General features: G+C 43.0%; 1 protein-coding gene across 1 annotated transcript; it reads left to right on the top strand.

The window, feature by feature from the left end:
* Positions 1-4,468: 4,468 nt before the first annotated feature.
* Positions 4,469-7,236, top strand: LOC105012846 (actin, non-muscle 6.2). Its single transcript, XM_010873954.3, has 6 exons — positions 4,469-4,579; positions 4,883-5,009; positions 5,382-5,621; positions 5,869-6,307; positions 6,511-6,692; positions 6,844-7,236. The coding sequence occupies exons 2-6, from the start codon at positions 4,884-4,886 to the stop codon at positions 6,985-6,987; spliced, it is 1,131 nt and encodes a 376-aa protein (XP_010872256.1). The 5' UTR covers positions 4,469-4,579; position 4,883; the 3' UTR covers positions 6,988-7,236.
* Positions 7,237-16,819: the final 9,583 nt, after the last annotated feature.

Below are 16,819 nucleotides of genomic sequence, written 5' to 3'. Positions count from 1 at the left end.
CTGAACCAATTAAGGACTGTTCCAGAGAGTCCTACCCAATTTTTAAGTGTTCTATGATCTACAGTGTCAAATGCTGCACTGCGATCTAATAGAACCAGAACAGTTATTTTATCAGAATGAGTATTCAGCCGTATATCATTTAAAACTTTAATCATGGCCGTTTCAGTACTGTAGTGAGGTTGGAAACCTGACTGAAATTTGTCTAAGAGATCGCTTGAGGTCACAAAATTGCTGCGTTGATTGAAGACAACCCTCTCAATGATCTTGGCTATAAAAGGGAGATTTGATACAGGTCTATAGTTGTTCATTATAGATCCATCCAGTGTTCTCTTTTTTAATAGGGGCTTAATGGCAGCTGTTTTTAGAGATGTTGGGAAAATGCTTGATTGTAGAGAGCTACTAACTATTTGCTGTAGGTCAATTGTTATAGAGTTACATTTTTTTTTTTAAAAGTCTGATGACAGTGTGTTGAGACAGCAAGTGGAAGCTTTAAGATGTCGAACTGTTTCTTCTAGGGATTTTTGATCAATTGTATTAAAATGCGCCATAATAACCAAGTTATGTCTTGGTGGTTGTGGTGATGGTACTACTTCTGATGGTCCATCTAATACATTTCACTAAAGAAACACGCAAATTCATTACATTTCACAGTGGACATGCGTTCTGATGCTATCTGTTTTATTGGGTTTGTAAGCTTGACGACCATGACAAATAGAGTGCGGGTATTGTTGATATTCTTGTTGGTCATTCCCGATAAATGTTGCTGTCTGGCCCTGCGTAACTCATTACAGAAGCTACAAAGGCTTTGTTTATAGATGTCATAGTGGATTTGAAGTTTAGTTTTCCTCCACTTACGTTCCGCTTTCCTACATTCTCTTTTCAGGGCGCTTACCATCATGGTGGTTCTCCATGGTGTTTTCTGTTTGCTCATAGTTTTCTTTACCTTTACCGGTGCAACACGATCCATGACATTCAATATTTTGGCATAAAATTATCCAGGAGTACATCAACTGACTCAGCCTTATTGTTGGAGAGATAGCTATGGCTTCAATAAACTGAGCATTGGTACTCTCATTAATGTACCTTTTCTTAACAGAAACAGAGTTTACTGGAACATTTGGGGTGATTAGTGAGTAAAATAAGAAACAGAAATGATCAGACAGGGCCAAGTCTTTAACCATGACAGAAGAAATATCAAGACCTTTAGAGATAACCAGATCTAGAATTTGGCCCTTGAGTGGATGTACGCTCTTTCACATGTTGAGTGAGATCAAAAAAAAGTTATTTGGCATTTTTGTCTGTACTATTATCTATGTGGATGTTAAAATCCCCTGTAATAATAAACAAGTTATAATCAACTGATATAAGAGAGAGTAGTTCAGCAAAATCATCAATAAAATTTCCAGAATATCGTGGAGGTCTGTAAATGGTTAAAAACATAATTTGGGGGGTACCCTTCAATGTAAAACAGAGGTATTCAAAATAAATAAAATGACCTAGTGTATTTTCTTTGCATTGGAATGTATCTTTGAATAGGGCAGCCACTCCTCCTCCTTTCCTACCATTTCAACACGTATTCATATAGCCACATTTTTCGGGTGCTGTCTTGTTAAGAATTGCAGCACTACAATCTTCTGTTAGCCATGTTTCAGTGAGAAATATAAAATCTAGGTTGTAGGATATTATAATGTCATTTACCAAGAATGATTTGTTGGCGGTTCCTGGACTAGTAGGTTGACGTGTTACAGTTAACAGATTAGACAAGTTTACTTTATAAGTTGCATGCTCATGGTTCCTTCCATTTCTAATCAACACAGGAATCGAGATACTGGGTCCTAGCTTGTACTCAAAACAGTCGGCATTGCTATTTTCACAATAGCAGTGACCCGAAGCACATCACCGAGTATATTCTGTGCTCTGTGGAAATAAAGGACAAGGTTGTTGACGATGTGGCAGGCATCTGACATTGTGATACGTGCAATCTTACATCAGCTGATTCGTCACTGACCAATTACCATTGGGTTTAGTTGAACTGGCTACACTAATTACCAGTCAAAAGTTTGGTCACTAAACCATTAACTTGAATTGGTGTGTCCAAACGTTTGACTAGTACTGTGTGCAGAATACTTACTGTAACATACCTAACATATTTACACACTATATGATGCATTAAGTGCTAATTAAATACTGATAATCAGTACAGTCATTTGTTTCCTCTGAATGTCATGAATTCTTGAATGTGCAAGCATCCATCTATTTGTAAGAAATCTCCCAGTTTATTTATTATCTCTTGGGAGTGGAGGTTTACATGGAAACGGTCAGTTATAAAGGTAGACTCTCAGACTGGGATATCATGATCCCAACACTCAATAGAAATACTCAAAAAAAAAGCCCACATTAATGTTTGCATCCGTACTACAAGAGTGACGGCACAATGGGACTATGTCCTGGTTAAGATAATAGACTATATGTTGTCAGAAAGCAAATGCTGCTGTAGGGAAATTTATAAACAATTACGCAGTCATAAAAAACTAAAATGCATCTTTTGGAAGAGAAATTGTAACGTCTGAGAAATTGTAACGTCAGTGAGCCATCTGGACGGCTTGGCTTGTAATGGGAATGTCAATGAAAGGAGTCTGTTATTTGGTAGCAAGCTGTAAAAAGCTGTTCTGAGAAGGCTTCATTGGAGAATCTGTTGGTTTTTCTTAAGCAGCCTGTACTTAAGGTGCATTTTGGCCTAGACTCTGACAATTGTAAACGTCTTAGAAATTAGGTAAAGAAAGGCACTTTAAGGCCTGTCCCTTAGCACTGGCCTTGCAAACATGTGGTGGAGGATCAGTTTGGAGAATTAGCCATGCACAGCAAATTCAAATAATTCCGAGGGTTTCTGGAAGTGTTTCTGGGTGACCGGAAAGGGGCGTGGTTACATTATTTAGTTTAAATATACCCCCCTTATAACACTGTATTACTCGGGCTGTGCCCAAATCAATGCTTATCTGGCATTGATCTCAACATCAGACAAATGGCCGACGCTCACCTCTGTCTCTGGGATTAGGGAGAGAGAAAGACAATAGAGTTTTGGGAATAAGACATGTATCTTTCTTATTAGTGATAGGTGAAAGAGAGTTGGCACCAATTCTCTCAGTCTGGTCGTAACTCCAGTGATGGGATAATGTTATTATTCATTAACCTTGAGGGGGTCCAACATTGTTAACATAGTAGCTAGCAAGCAACAATATATATCAAATAACTGTCTAAAAATCTGAGTTGACACTCCAGACAAAAGTCGCATGCCAGAAATCAGATGTGAGGGTTGCAATAGGCCCAGTTAAAACAATTTGAGTGTGGTTTGTCCATCCCTGTCATCTTCACCTCAGTCTGGTGAATGGTCCAATATCTCCAAGTGCATCCCTCAGCTTTTTATTATTATGTCTTGGCTTACAATGATTGTAAATTGCTGCACCTGCTTTGAATTCTAAAATTGGTACCATCTACTCACTATTCTGGATCAAGTTGTTGTGAAGTGGAATACCCAAATAAATGTGAATCTCTTATAGTGATCGACAAAGTTTGTATTTAAAATGTGCTTTGAAATCTAAAGAATAGATTTCAGATAGGGTTAATTGACAGATGACACACAATGTCCTATCCAACAAACTTTATAGGATTACCTGATTGCTCACCTTGATCTTCATAGCTAGGGCAATGATTTTCTTCTGCCATGGAACGTGGTGGTGCTGCCAGAGAGGACATCTTTTGTTGACATCCACCATGGAATTGAAGGTGGCCTTGTGCAGTCTAGATCATTCCATTCAAAAGTAGCTAGTGAAATTCCACAGGACCCTTGAACAGACTTCACATTTTTATATATCAGCCTGAGAATAAGCTATATGTATCCCTATAACAGAACAAGTTGTGTTACAACAACACTTTCTTTTTAAATAAGTCACAAATTTGAAATGTTTCCAAACACTAAATCTAAATGACATATATTAAATCGAAATACATTTTCCAGTTAAAATCTTAATTTCTGGCTTGAAAAGTATATAAGTATATATATTTCAACTAATGTGTGCTAAAATGGGTACTGAAAGGTTGTTGGTTCAAATCATTTAGATGAATGTTAAACATGATCAAATGACTAGGGCAGAGTGGCTGGTTTTGCATTAGCATGCTCATTTATTTTGATTGCATAAATGGACTGGACCAGTCACTCTTTTCTACAATGTTCAGGGTGCGTCCAACCTTTCTAAATGTTAAACATTTTCCCGAAACCCAACGCAAATCAATTCAGCCCGGTGGCTTTTGAATAGCTCTGGTGTGAAGAACAACACAGCCCAAGCGGTCAATTAACGAATGAATAATGAACATCCAATCCGGTCCCTTGTTTTAAAACGATGCCCATATATGGTATGAGCAGGTGCGAGCAGGTGAACCGCGTTTGGTGGGGGTGTGACGCATTGTTGGGGTAGAAAAGGGGCTCATCAGACGCGTAGTGATTGTGAATGCTTCGCACACGTTAATGATTACGATTGTCTTGGCTCATCCTTGTAGAAGAAAGTGCTACATTACTTGACAGGTAAGCAAGCGCATCACCACTGAGTTTCTTGAAGGTTTTTCTGTGTTATGTTCACTATAGTTGCGGTAGTCAATTGCGAAATGCTGTGTTGTGGTAGCGATACATATAAAATATTGTATTTAAGAACATGGCGTATGATTCCTTAGCGATAAAGCGTGCTGACTTGGAATTTTATTGTAATGTTCGTTATGTTTTTTTCTGTTACACTTGTAGTAACTGCAGGCTACTGCTCTTGAGCCGCAATCGGACTAGGCTAGTACAATTTGAACGGTGAAATCGAATACTTTAATGCATTTGTTTCAGAATGCTTGAGGAGGATATTGCTGCACTGGTGGTCGACAATGGCTCCGGTATGTGCAAGGCTGGTTTTGCAGGGGATGACGCTCCCCGTGCTGTGTTCCCCTCCATCGTTGGAAGACCCAGACATCAGGTTTGAACCACGTACCGCTCACTTGCATTTTGCCTGACGCGTAATGCGCTTAAACTTCCATGTTCTGGTCGTGCTGTTTAGCCGAAGGACTATTCCTCAAACTGCATATAATTGGAAAGCAAGCACTAAATGTTTTATAAACTGTGTATATACTAAGCCAAAACCTGACTTTACTTTAAAAATGTATCCTGTAGGTACGAAGGGTGCCAACTGGCATTTCACTTTTCAGTGTGTTTCTTATTGGGATTTGGATGTTGCCTGTGTAGCCTATCCAGGCAATGTCTGCCTTCTCCAACAAAGCTCTTTGGACAACGTGCGCTCATTTCTTGTCTTTTGACTCCGTCTGCACCCTGACTAATGTGTCTTCCTCAGGGTGTGATGGTGGGCATGGGGCAGAAAGACAGCTATGTGGGAGACGAGGCCCAGAGCAAACGGGGCATCCTCACTCTGAAGTATCCCATTGAGCACGGCATTGTTACGAACTGGGATGATATGGAGAAGATCTGGCATCACACCTTCTACAACGAGCTACGTGTTGCCCCAGAGGAGCACCCTGTCCTGCTTACAGAGGCCCCCCTAAATCCCAAAGCCAACCGGGAGAAGATGACCCAGGTAATGGGAACGAGCTGTATTTTTGTGGACCTGAGCGGTTACATCTGTGACAACACTTAGCGCCTGTAAATGGCATTAAATTACTGTAGGAATTGTTGCAGTGAAGTTATTCCTAGCTGTTGTGCTTCTGCCTCTATAGTGTTCTCTGGTCCTAGTCTCTCTGTGAAGTACTTTGCTGACTTAAAAGGGCTTTATTTTTGGGTGAAGTGTCTCCCAACAATTCTAAACTGGAATCTCGTTCTGCCAGATCATGTTTGAGACCTTCAACAGCCCCGCCATGTATGTAGCCATCCAGGCTGTGTTGTCTTTGTACGCGTCCGGCCGCACGACTGGAATCGTGATGGATTCCGGGGACGGCGTCAGCCACACTGTGCCGATCTACGAGGGCTACGCTCTCCCCCACGCCATCCTGCGTCTGGACCTGGCCGGCCGTGATCTCACAGACTACCTCATGAAGATCATGACCGAGCGTGGCTACAGCTTCACCACCACGGCTGAGAGGGAAATCGTGCGGGACATCAAGGAGAAGCTGAGCTACGTGGCGCTTGACTTTGAGCAGGAGATGCAGACCTGCGCCTCCAGTTCTGCCATGGAGAAGAGCTACGAGCTGCCTGATGGACAGGTCATCACTATCGGCAATGAGCGCTTCCGCTGCCCTGAGACTATGTTCCAACCGTCCTTCATTGGTGAGCGGATGTCATGTGTGTTAAGGATTTCGTGGTGAACTTTTAATGTTAAATATCTGACTAATTGGTCTCTAATTAGTGTTTGGTGTCCATGAGCTGTGCTTAATGTTTCTAAAATTGGGGTTGACTCTCCTATAATACATGACTCTTTATTGGCTTAAATGAGTCCGTCCCCCGTCCCCCCATGCACATTTCTCTTGTAGGAATGGAAAGCGCTGGAGTTCATGAGACGACCTACAACTCCATCATGAAGTGTGACGTGGACATCAGGAAAGACTTGTACGCAAACACCGTCCTCTCTGGTGGCACCACAATGTTTCCTGGGATTGCTGATAGAATGCAGAAGGAAATCAGTGCTCTAGCACCCCCTACGATGAAGATCAAGGTGGGTGTCCATGGGTGATCCTGTGAGCCTCCTGCCATTCATTGTGGCAGCCACTAACTAGCCCTCTCAGTCCTCCTGATGTCTGTCTCAACTGTGTATGATAAATGTCGTACTCCTGTTCTGTTTCATACATCCAAATCTCTTGTCCCAGATTATTGCCCCTCCCGAGCGGAAGTACTCTGTTTGGATCGGCGGCTCCATCCTGGCCTCTCTCTCCACCTTCCAGCAGATGTGGATCTCCAAGCAGGAATACGATGAGTCTGGCCCTTCCATCGTCCACCGCAAATGTTTCTAAAGCCTTGACCTGACCGTGAACCCGGACTCTCTCAACGTGTCCTGCCTGATAACTGCCACTTTGCACCGGTCTCCACGTTCAGGATTATCTGCCAATGGGGGTGTGTGTGTGGTCTTTGTTGGTCCCGTGTTTGCTGTTGAAAAGATTGTTCCTGTACGTCTTGCTTCTTTTGGATGTCACATTGCTTGTACATTGTTTTGTATAATGTGTCTGCTTCTGAGCCATTAAAAGGTATTCCATGTGACTATCTATTTAGCCTATTTGTGTCTCAAGCTACATGCATTCCTGACCTCACATTTGAGGAGAAAGATGAACAGATTAGTTGCTGCTTCAGGCTTTGTCCACTGGTGGGTGCTGTTGGCTTGGTTTTCTTTCTTGAAACCACAAGACTGGTCATACGCCTTCATGTCTTGTCATTGACTTGACCACTGAGCTTAATGGGTAACTCAACCTATTTGGTCTTTGTAGGCTGCTTCAAATCTGTGGCTTTAGCACTCCCTCTGGGAGATGCTAATCAAGAAGGTAGTCTCACTCTACACTGACAGATTCCTGATGTGAGTGACATCAGGAACAATCGCTAGTTGAAGGGAGAGCCTAGCAGGTTCTTGTTCACTGTATTTACCACAGGAACGGTGGGTTAAACTAATAATCCAACTGCAGTATTTCTCAAGTTCAAAATGTGAGTTTTTCTACCTACCCCTTATGAATGCAGCAAGAACCTGTATTAACAGACAGTTGAGGCCAAAATGGCAGATTGATTAGATCTATTGCTTAACAGGTGTATGTTGACAGACCGTAGTAATGAATGTCATCTTGCAGGCATGCATTTAGAGAAGTGCATGTATTTTTACCTCACCCATTGTTGAAATCAAACTTTACTGTTAGAAGCAGAAAACCCTGAAAACATAGATACATGGGAAGCTATGTAATGTTCTGTGACAAAGTTTATATAACTTGTGAGGTTAATTCCATCGATCGACTCTTAAAGGAGTAAGAAACAGACAAAATTCAATGATTGTTGGATATGTTAGCCCATTTGAAAAGACCTACACACAGACAAATTAGGAAAGGGGAGCAAGATGCACACGAAGCCCGACCTGATGGGTGTATAGATGGTGTTAACATGTTTATGTTTCTGAATGATTTTGGACTGAATAAGTTTCCACAAAACATTCTAGAACATTTTACCTTTTCATTTTTGTGAGAGCTGAATAAAAGAAATCACACCATGTCAGTCTGATTATTTACATTCTAGTAGACCAGTGACTGCTCAGCTAGGCATGTGGGTAGTCTATAGACCACCCTGTCAACCAGTCTGGTTAGGGTACTAAAAAAAACATCAAATTGGTTTCCTAACACCCACTTGGATAAACTGTCATATGCCAAAAGGAGTCCCAAAGGAGTACAAAATTTAATTTTTAATAAAAAGCATGATGACTACCTCTGTCCATAATAACCCTGACGTGTTAACTCGGTAGGCTCAATCCAGGTCTCATGTTGTTGCCTAGCAGGCCAACAGCTACTACAACTAAGTCAGGGACGTTAAGACCACGTCATTATATCCAGTGCCTCTGAAATCACTCTCATTTGGTGCATAAAAAAATCAAATGTGTTAGTGCCTAAGAGGTTGATAGAGGGCGGGCCCGGCCCAGCCCATTTTGGCAGGGGTATTCATCAACAGGCTAGGACTTTCTATGGCCGGTCAATTCAGTTTGGACCTTGAAATCGGTGGGGCTGACAGATTTCGCTAATCAGGGACTTATTCAGATGTGGGAAACTGGATAATTGCCACTAATTATCAGGTAGGATAGCCCCGTGGTTTGTGCTGGAACAAACACCTGCATGTCCACTAACCCCGCCTGGACCTGATTTGGGAACCATTGAATTACATGACTGTGCTGTGGCCACTAGATGGCAGAGTTGCCTTCACATTATCACCCATGACCCAGGCTCACTGAAAAAACCAAGGAACCATATGGTTTAAGAGATTTTATTGGCAAAAGTCTACATATTTTTTTTTAGTTATTTGAACTGATATTGTTGAGGCATATACATCTTCATCATTCAGATCTCCATTAAGTGTTCATAAACGGATGGGTGTTACATGAACCACGAATCCATGGGCTGATTTACACCAAACTTGCTGTTTATTGGCCTCCATCCTTTACAAGGAAATGAACGTAGCTTTGGACCCCACGTGGGGAATGAGATCATTGAGGCTGGGTTTTTTCTGGGTTTATTGATTAATAAATCCATTTTCAGAAAATTAGGAACGGGTGAATTAATTATCTACTGTATTTTAAGTTCGGATAACAGCTTGAAGTATGCGCTGACATCATTGGATATTGAATTCAAACTGTTATTTAATACCCAAGTATTGGTAAATATATCAAATCCGTTAACAAATCTTCCATATAATAGTAACAGTCTTGGGGAATGGTAAGAATGTTTAGGAATACATCTTGCCTCTTTGGTGGATCACAGCCATTCTGCCTTTCTGTTGTACAATCGTCTTGGCAACTGAACATCTACTGCATAAATCTTCACTTATTAATAATGATTTATAAGAACTTTCATTTCTGACTGTAAGGGAGGGCTTCAGTTGAATTTAAATTCCTAGCAATTCAAAAATCACACGTATTTTCCAATTCCTGTTCTTCAACAGCTTTTTCATTTGAGTAAGAATTTTGGGGGGTTTTCTTCACACATTGGATTTGAAATGGAACTGACCACAGGCATGCCCTGTTCACAGGCGTATCCAAATGACATACTCCTTATCCTGAGTCATACAAGAATATCTCCTTTTTTAAATCATTGCCTTGAAGGAGAGTTCGCCTGGAGCTTGTAAAATGACCCCTTGAATACCCCAATGTGGAAGTGCATCCGCGCATGCATGTTGGCATTTTGGATAGTGTGTATGTATGTATGTGTGTGTATAATACTATCATGTTTAATTGTTGACTTGTGGTCCGCTGTAATGCACCACAGACATGGGCGGGTCAGCACACTGGCAATGGAAGGTCTTAATGAGCTGATAATGTGAATAGTTTTGTCTTTACCTCTCTTCCTTCATCTCTCCATCTCTCTCTCCTGCAGGGTTGCCCAAGCGTTTTGTTTTGGTGCATTACTAATATCTTCCCAGACAATCAGACTTCTCTTTCTAAATGACTGTTGTCCTTCTATCCCTCAACCTCTCTTTTCATCTGCCATCTCTCTCTTTTCATCTGCCATCTCTCTCTTTTCATCTGTCATCTCTCTCTTTTCATCTGCCATCTCTCTCTTTTCATCTGCCATCTCTCTCTTTTCATCTACCATTTCTCTCTTTTCATCTGCCATCTCTCTCTTTTCATCTACCATCTCTCTCTTTTCATCTGCCATCTCTCTCTTTTCATCTACCATCTCTCTCTTTTCATCTACCATCTCTCTCTTTTCATCTACCATCTCTTTTTATCTACCATCTCTCTCATTTCATCTGCCATCTCTCTCTTTTCATCTACCATCTCTCTCTTTTCATCTACCATCTCTCTCTTTTCATCTACCATCTCTCTCTTTTCATCTACCATCTCTCTCTTTTCATCTACCATCTCTCTCTTTTCATCTACCATCTCTTTTTATCTACCATCTCTCTCATTTCATCTGCCATCTCTCTCTTTTAATCTACCATCTCTCTCTTTTCTCTTTTCTTTCTGATTTCTCTCTCTCTCTCTCTCTCTTTGTCTTTCGCTGACTTTTTACTGATACACCATCGTTCTCTCTGTCTTTTTGGTTCTACTCGTTCCCCTGCTGGGGTTCCTGGTTCAAAGCTAGTCGGAATGAATAATAAGGGCTGTTGCTGTTAGCGCCCACAGAAACCGAGTGAATGAACAATAGAGAGAGGAAGGAGCTGGTTACTTTGAAACACAGACACACACACAGGCAGATCAAGTGGTCGGCTGAGCTCTTCCCCAAAGCCAAAACGCGGATTAATGTGCTCAATGTAATTATTTCATTTATAACTATTCCGGACCTTTTCAGATAAGACCATTTTTCAGGTTGCCATCCATTAGCACCTTTACACTGCATCCATTAGACTGCCAGCCACTGAGGTGGATTTAAAGGGCCAGAGCATTCTTTCTTCAGGTTCTGTAGTAATCTCCCTTTCACACACCAAGTCAAAACTGTCTTTCAACACCAAGGACCGGTTTCCCATTCAGTTTTAGACAACTCTCGTGGGTTCCAGAAGTGTTACTCAGGTGTCCCCTAAGAGTAATATATTTATATTTAACCTTGCCCATAACTGTAATGCCTTAATACCTACACATAACCTTTACCCTAACCATAATTCCTTACCTTAACCTTTCCCCTAACCTATTCGCTAACTGTAATGAGTTAATACCTAAATTTAACGTTTACCCTAACCATAATACCTCCATACTTAACATTTACCCTAACCATAATAACTTAATACTTAACATTTACCCTAACCATAATACCTTAATACTTAACATATACTCTAACCATAATACCTTAATACTCAACCTTAACCTTTAGCCTAACAATAATACCTTAATATCTAACTTTTACCCTAACCATAATACCTTACTACTAAACATTTACCCTAACCAAAATACCTCAATACCTAACCTTACACTAACTAAACTATCTTAAGACCTATGTCTTAGCTTTTGTACTAACCCTAAGACCTTAATACTTAACTTTGACCATAACCCTGCCAGTAATACATTAATACCTACTCTTAAACCTAAGCTTGGAATATGCAACATATTTACCCTAACCTTGGAATTTGTCTGATGTTAATAATGGAAATGAATTCATACTACACAATATATAATACACTATAGAACATTTTTAAAATCAAATGTTGCAAAATTAGCTTTTCATGGCAGCCATTTTCTGATGACGCCTTTTTTTCACAACCAGAGAGTTCTCAAGATATGAATAGAAACTTCAGAAAAGGTTCTGTACAGTACAGCTGGACTTAATACAGTGGTGTTTATCGCTTCCAAGATACCAACAACAAATGCCCACTAGAAAGGACAAAAATCTATTTTTCAATCTCATGAGGCAGTTGTGGGCCTACCATACATGACATCATGTTCATCTTGTATATGGGAACCAGAATATTCCTAGATGGACCAAGAGCTTTCAGTTTGTCATTCAGAATAAATGCGTTTGAGACATGCTGTTACTTAGTGTGAAGGAAAATGGCCACGTTGGCTGGGATTCTCTTTCCTCAGCAGGTCTGCTCCATGACCCCATTAATCCAGGTGTTCATTCGTCTATAGGACAACCTGCCCACAAGCCATTGAGAGTTCACCGTACAGCCTAGCCCAGGCCCACTCACTCACGCTCTAGCTGTTGTTAGTGCCTGGTGAGCACCGTGTGGCCAGCCATTTAAATGAGCCTTGCTAAATGTCAGCTCTTTTAATGCTAAGCTGTAATGCCACATTTGTTTTGCGAGCTGTCATTTGTTTTTAGCGCACGCCAACATGTTACACTATATTTTAAATAATTCCCTCCTCACTCTAGCGTGTAGACAAAAGCGGTCATGCAAATAGAGCAGGTTATTGGAATTACTTTCAGGTTCAAATGATTAATTCTGACGTACTGCATGGAACAAAAGTACACACAACAAAATGTTGGTATATAGACTTCTTGATCTAAATCGCTGCTTATAAATGATTTTGCAAGCCCTGGTGCAAATAAACTGAACAGGGTCCACCTTGTATTTGTTTCTTTCAAATGCTTCAGCTGCGGCTGATAAAACCTTCCTAACAAGCAAGTGTCATTGGAGTAGTCCTACAAGTTCAACTGTCCATCTGGCACTTCAGCGGTTTCCACTGAAGGCAGTATTTATAGACAACCAATATTATTTGAACCCAGGCCTGGATAGAGTGGAGTTCTTAAGGCCAGACAGGCCTTCGGGGGACAGCAGTCGCATCAGCACTCATGTTATTGTCATTCTTTCTGCTCTGTTCTGAGGACCAGACCGACAGGAAGGGTAATATGTGCCCCCCCCTCCCCCACTCTGACAGAAGCCTGTCTCTTTCATGTATGGAAAATGACCGCATGAATTACAATGGCAGGTGTGCGTGTGTGTTTTTGTGTCTGCGCGCCGGTGTCCCTGTGTGTGTTTGCCAAGATGTGCACATTTAGGTCTTTGTGTGTCGACTGGACACCCACACCTCGCCCACCCTCCCCCGGATTTCTCCTCTGCGGCTCGTGCTGCATTCCCACACGCAGACACGCTAAAAGGGAGTGATTTACATGCAGGTGAATGAAGTCTCTGGGGTCCGGTGATACGGCCGGTTACTCCTCCCATGCTGGTTCCAAGGCCATGGCGGCTGGTGCCTCTTCTCCTGCAGCGAGGTCCCAGATACATGTCCGTTGAGCGTTCCTGGAACAGCTGGTAGCAGGCCTCCAGTCAGCACGGTCGTTATGCAGTGGGGCTGCCAAGGGAAAACATCCCAAACATCACACCCCCATAACAGGGGAGACAGCAAAAGAAACAGAGAGGGGCACACAGACAGACGGTGAGGCATTAACACACAGAGAGGCTGAACACTGAAATGCCTTCGATGTCCTTGGCAAATCATTGATTGGTGTTTTATACAGACAGACAGACAGACAGACAGACAGACTGAGAGGGAGAGGCCGCTGAAAGACTGTGAGAGGAGGAGAGGCCCAAGCTCGGCCACTTCCCGTCTTTTGCGGGCTTTGAGATGCCCGCGCTGTATTGTTGATTAGGGTTTCTCCCACCCCTGGTCCTCCAGGCGAACTCTCTGGTGAGTGCTTGGCCCTTTGCATACATATGAAGAAGCGCTCCTCATTTTCCAAACACACACTGAGCCTAACTGCTCTGATACAGTACATTGATTTTAATCTGTTAACAAAAAGAGAAGTAGATTTAACAATCAGGCCTTCCCTTCTCCCTCTGCCTTTTCCTCTTTTCAGCCATTTCCCTTTCTTGTCTCTTTGATTATTTACAGAAGGAAGTGCTTGGCATTCTCTCATCTGGCATCAAGAGAGGCTGGCTTGACTTGGGTTTGTTAGCGGAGCATCATTCACGGTCCCAGTGCCCATTTTAATCTAATTTATGGGCTACTGGGATCCATTCTTCCCTCAATAAAATACATTTTGTTGATTATTCAGTCTGTTTTTGATTACATCCTGGTTGGCAAGCAGAAGACAAAAAAAATATCCAGCAACCATTGCCCCGAGGATGGGAGACTGGGGCCTGTACTAGATTTCTAGGCCAAATTTCTACATTTAAAACCAGTACAGTATATATGTGTGTGTGTGTGTGTGTGTGTGGGAGTGAGTGGGAGTGCGTGTAGCAATTTGTCAGTGCTGAAGTGCTACGCCTATTGGGACCCTGGGTACTGTGTAAAGCATGCACCACCTGTCAACTAAAAAACGCAAGTGTTTTGCATGTGTGTGTGTGTGTGCGTGTGTGTGTGCGCGCGCACGCATGTGTGGATGTGTGCGTGTGTGCGTTACGTTACGTGCGTTACGTGCATGTGTGCGTGTGAGACAGACGTGCTGGACGTTAGCGAATGCTGAGCTCACGTTGTGTCTAAGCGTATTGTTCTAGGGAGTGGAACGGGCAGGTGGACTGCCTGATTCCTTCAAAGGGACTTTCAGTTCTGCACTCTGCTCCAAGACCGAAGTGTCTGCACGTGCGTTTGAGTGGGCGTACGGGTGCGCGTGCACGCCTGTTGCGCTAACGTACGTTCGTGTTATCTCGCGTTTGTGTGTGTGTGGCCACCCGATAGCACTCCATTACACCCCCCCCCCAACCAACCAACCCCAACATCAAAGAGTTAAGAGCCGTCTGTCTCCTGTAGTCATTAAGCCTTTCCGAAGAGCAGTAAATCAGCGCTGTGTCTCCAGCAGCTGCTCTGATCACCTATTAAAACCGAGTGCCGCCTGGTAAGCCGATACCACCGGAGAGACCCCTGAAGAAGGCCGTCTTCAAGCCGGCACTCCGGCCCCGTGGTTAGGACAGCAAAGCAAGTGAGGTTTGGCAGGACGGGAGAGTTGGAGGATGTGGAAAGACAGGGGTGTTCATTACGGCCAACTGCCCCGGGGCTTGGGTCCACACCCGCCAGTAAGTACCAGACGAATAGGGGGGTGTGGGTGTATTTATATCTTAAGGGCTCGCTGAGCCTGAGTCTCGGCCCCACTGTCGGTGGGTGTGTTTAAATCTTAACGCGGTCAAGGCCGTGGTGGACTTCCTAGGGAACGCCTGCGGGGTCTTCAGCAGTGACGACTGAGGGGTCTGTTTCTCTCTCGTATGAACGAGTGCGATGCCCTGGGATAAAGAAGAGATGTCAGTCAAAACCTCGCTGTGGAAAACGCTCAGACTCTCCCTAAGTGATGAGGCGTGCGTCGACGCTGGAATCCCGCACGTGACAGAAAATCCCGATGGGACTGAAGAATGAAACGACCCAAAGAAATGGTGAGAATCGAGCAAACGCCGTCTCAGCCGTTCTTCATGGGCGAGGCCTGATGTCACGAGTGATCCTGACCACATTCCTGTTTCTGCCGTCGGTCTGATGAGACCTGTGGAGCACAAACAGTTTTAAAATCTATGGAAGTAATGTAGTTGTCATGCGCCGTCAGTCTAGAGAATACAGTCCCCACTCAGGAGGGCTTGTCTCCATGGAGACACGAACGGGGCATGAGGAAGGTCAAAGGTGAGTTCTCTGGTCGGCTCTGACAGCTGAATTGGATCAATTGAAGTTTCATTTTCTCTCTTTCTTTCTCTTTAACTGACTCGTCTTTTTCTCTCCGAACCCTTCTCCTTGTATCACTCCTCTCTCTGTGTCCCTCTCCGCGCTCCTCCCTTTTGGATGGAAGTTGAAAGATCAAACTACAGTCCCCATAGCGCACAACACAAACGTGTACAATGCTCACTCATGCCCGGGCACAAGTATAAAGAGACGCTCATTGTTTTACACCGACTTTCGTTATTTATGCATGGCTCGCACTATATTTTTGGCTTCATCAGATGCATTTTTTCAGCTTTGAGTTAGCATCGCCGAGTTTCAGCCTAACCCTCTGGAGTTGTTTGAAGAGAAAATGAAAGATGCCTCCACATTTTCCGATCAAAGGAGTGCTTTGTGGACCAGGCGATTTCACTGCGATGGGGTGTAAGTGTCTAAGTCCTGTAGTATCCAAAATGGCACCCTTTTCCCTACAGAATTTAGAGCTCTGCTTTTTTGCATGGAGACGTGTGGGCCCTGGTAAAAAAAAAACAACTTAAAGGGCTATGTAAGGAGACGGACAGAATTTACAACTCAGTAGTATCCGAGCAGATAGTATATTTTTAAAACGGTGAATATAAACGGAGTGCCACACAATGGAAGAGGCTTGGAAGTGTTTAGGGTCTTGGCAGCTATCGCTGGAGGCTGGGCAGCTGGGAAGACTCTTTTATATTCTACAATGACTGGCAGTTTTACACACACTCTCACAAATCGGACAGAAGGGTTTGAGAGGAGAAAAGCAATAGATATCATGTTGGGGGGTAGGGGTGGGGTGTTGTGCAGCCTGACTGTACTAGCCTCCCCTTTGTTTCTGTACCTGAATGGAATAGACCCCTTGCCAGCCTCAGTGGAGGCACCTTTCTTACCTCGCTGACTCATTTTATGGTATTTCCCATAATTCAACCCTGGTTTGTTTGTGAAGTGAGGTATACGAGCAATAATGAAAAGCAAGGAGGTGAGAGAGTGAGGAAGAGAGGAAAAGGGAGCGCGTGAGAACCAAAGATCTGATTAAAAAAACGGATAAAAGATCACCTGATGGTATTGCGGAAAGCCACGCACACCCC

Source organism: Esox lucius, chromosome 11 (assembly GCF_011004845.1).
Source record: "Esox lucius isolate fEsoLuc1 chromosome 11, fEsoLuc1.pri, whole genome shotgun sequence".
Taxonomy (NCBI): Eukaryota; Metazoa; Chordata; class Actinopteri; order Esociformes; family Esocidae; genus Esox; species Esox lucius.
This window is presented reverse-complemented; position numbering and strand designations above follow the sequence as displayed.

Coding starts and splice junctions, on each gene's coding strand:
- LOC105012846 (XM_010873954.3), top strand. CDS start 4,884: ATGCTTGAGGAGGATATTGCTGCACTGGTGGTCGACAATGGCTCCGGT. Junction 5,622..5,868: donor ACCGGGAGAAGATGACCCAG/GTAATGGGAACG, acceptor TCGTTCTGCCAG/ATCATGTTTGAGACCTTCAA. Junction 6,308..6,510: donor GTTCCAACCGTCCTTCATTG/GTGAGCGGATGT, acceptor TTTCTCTTGTAG/GAATGGAAAGCGCTGGAGTT.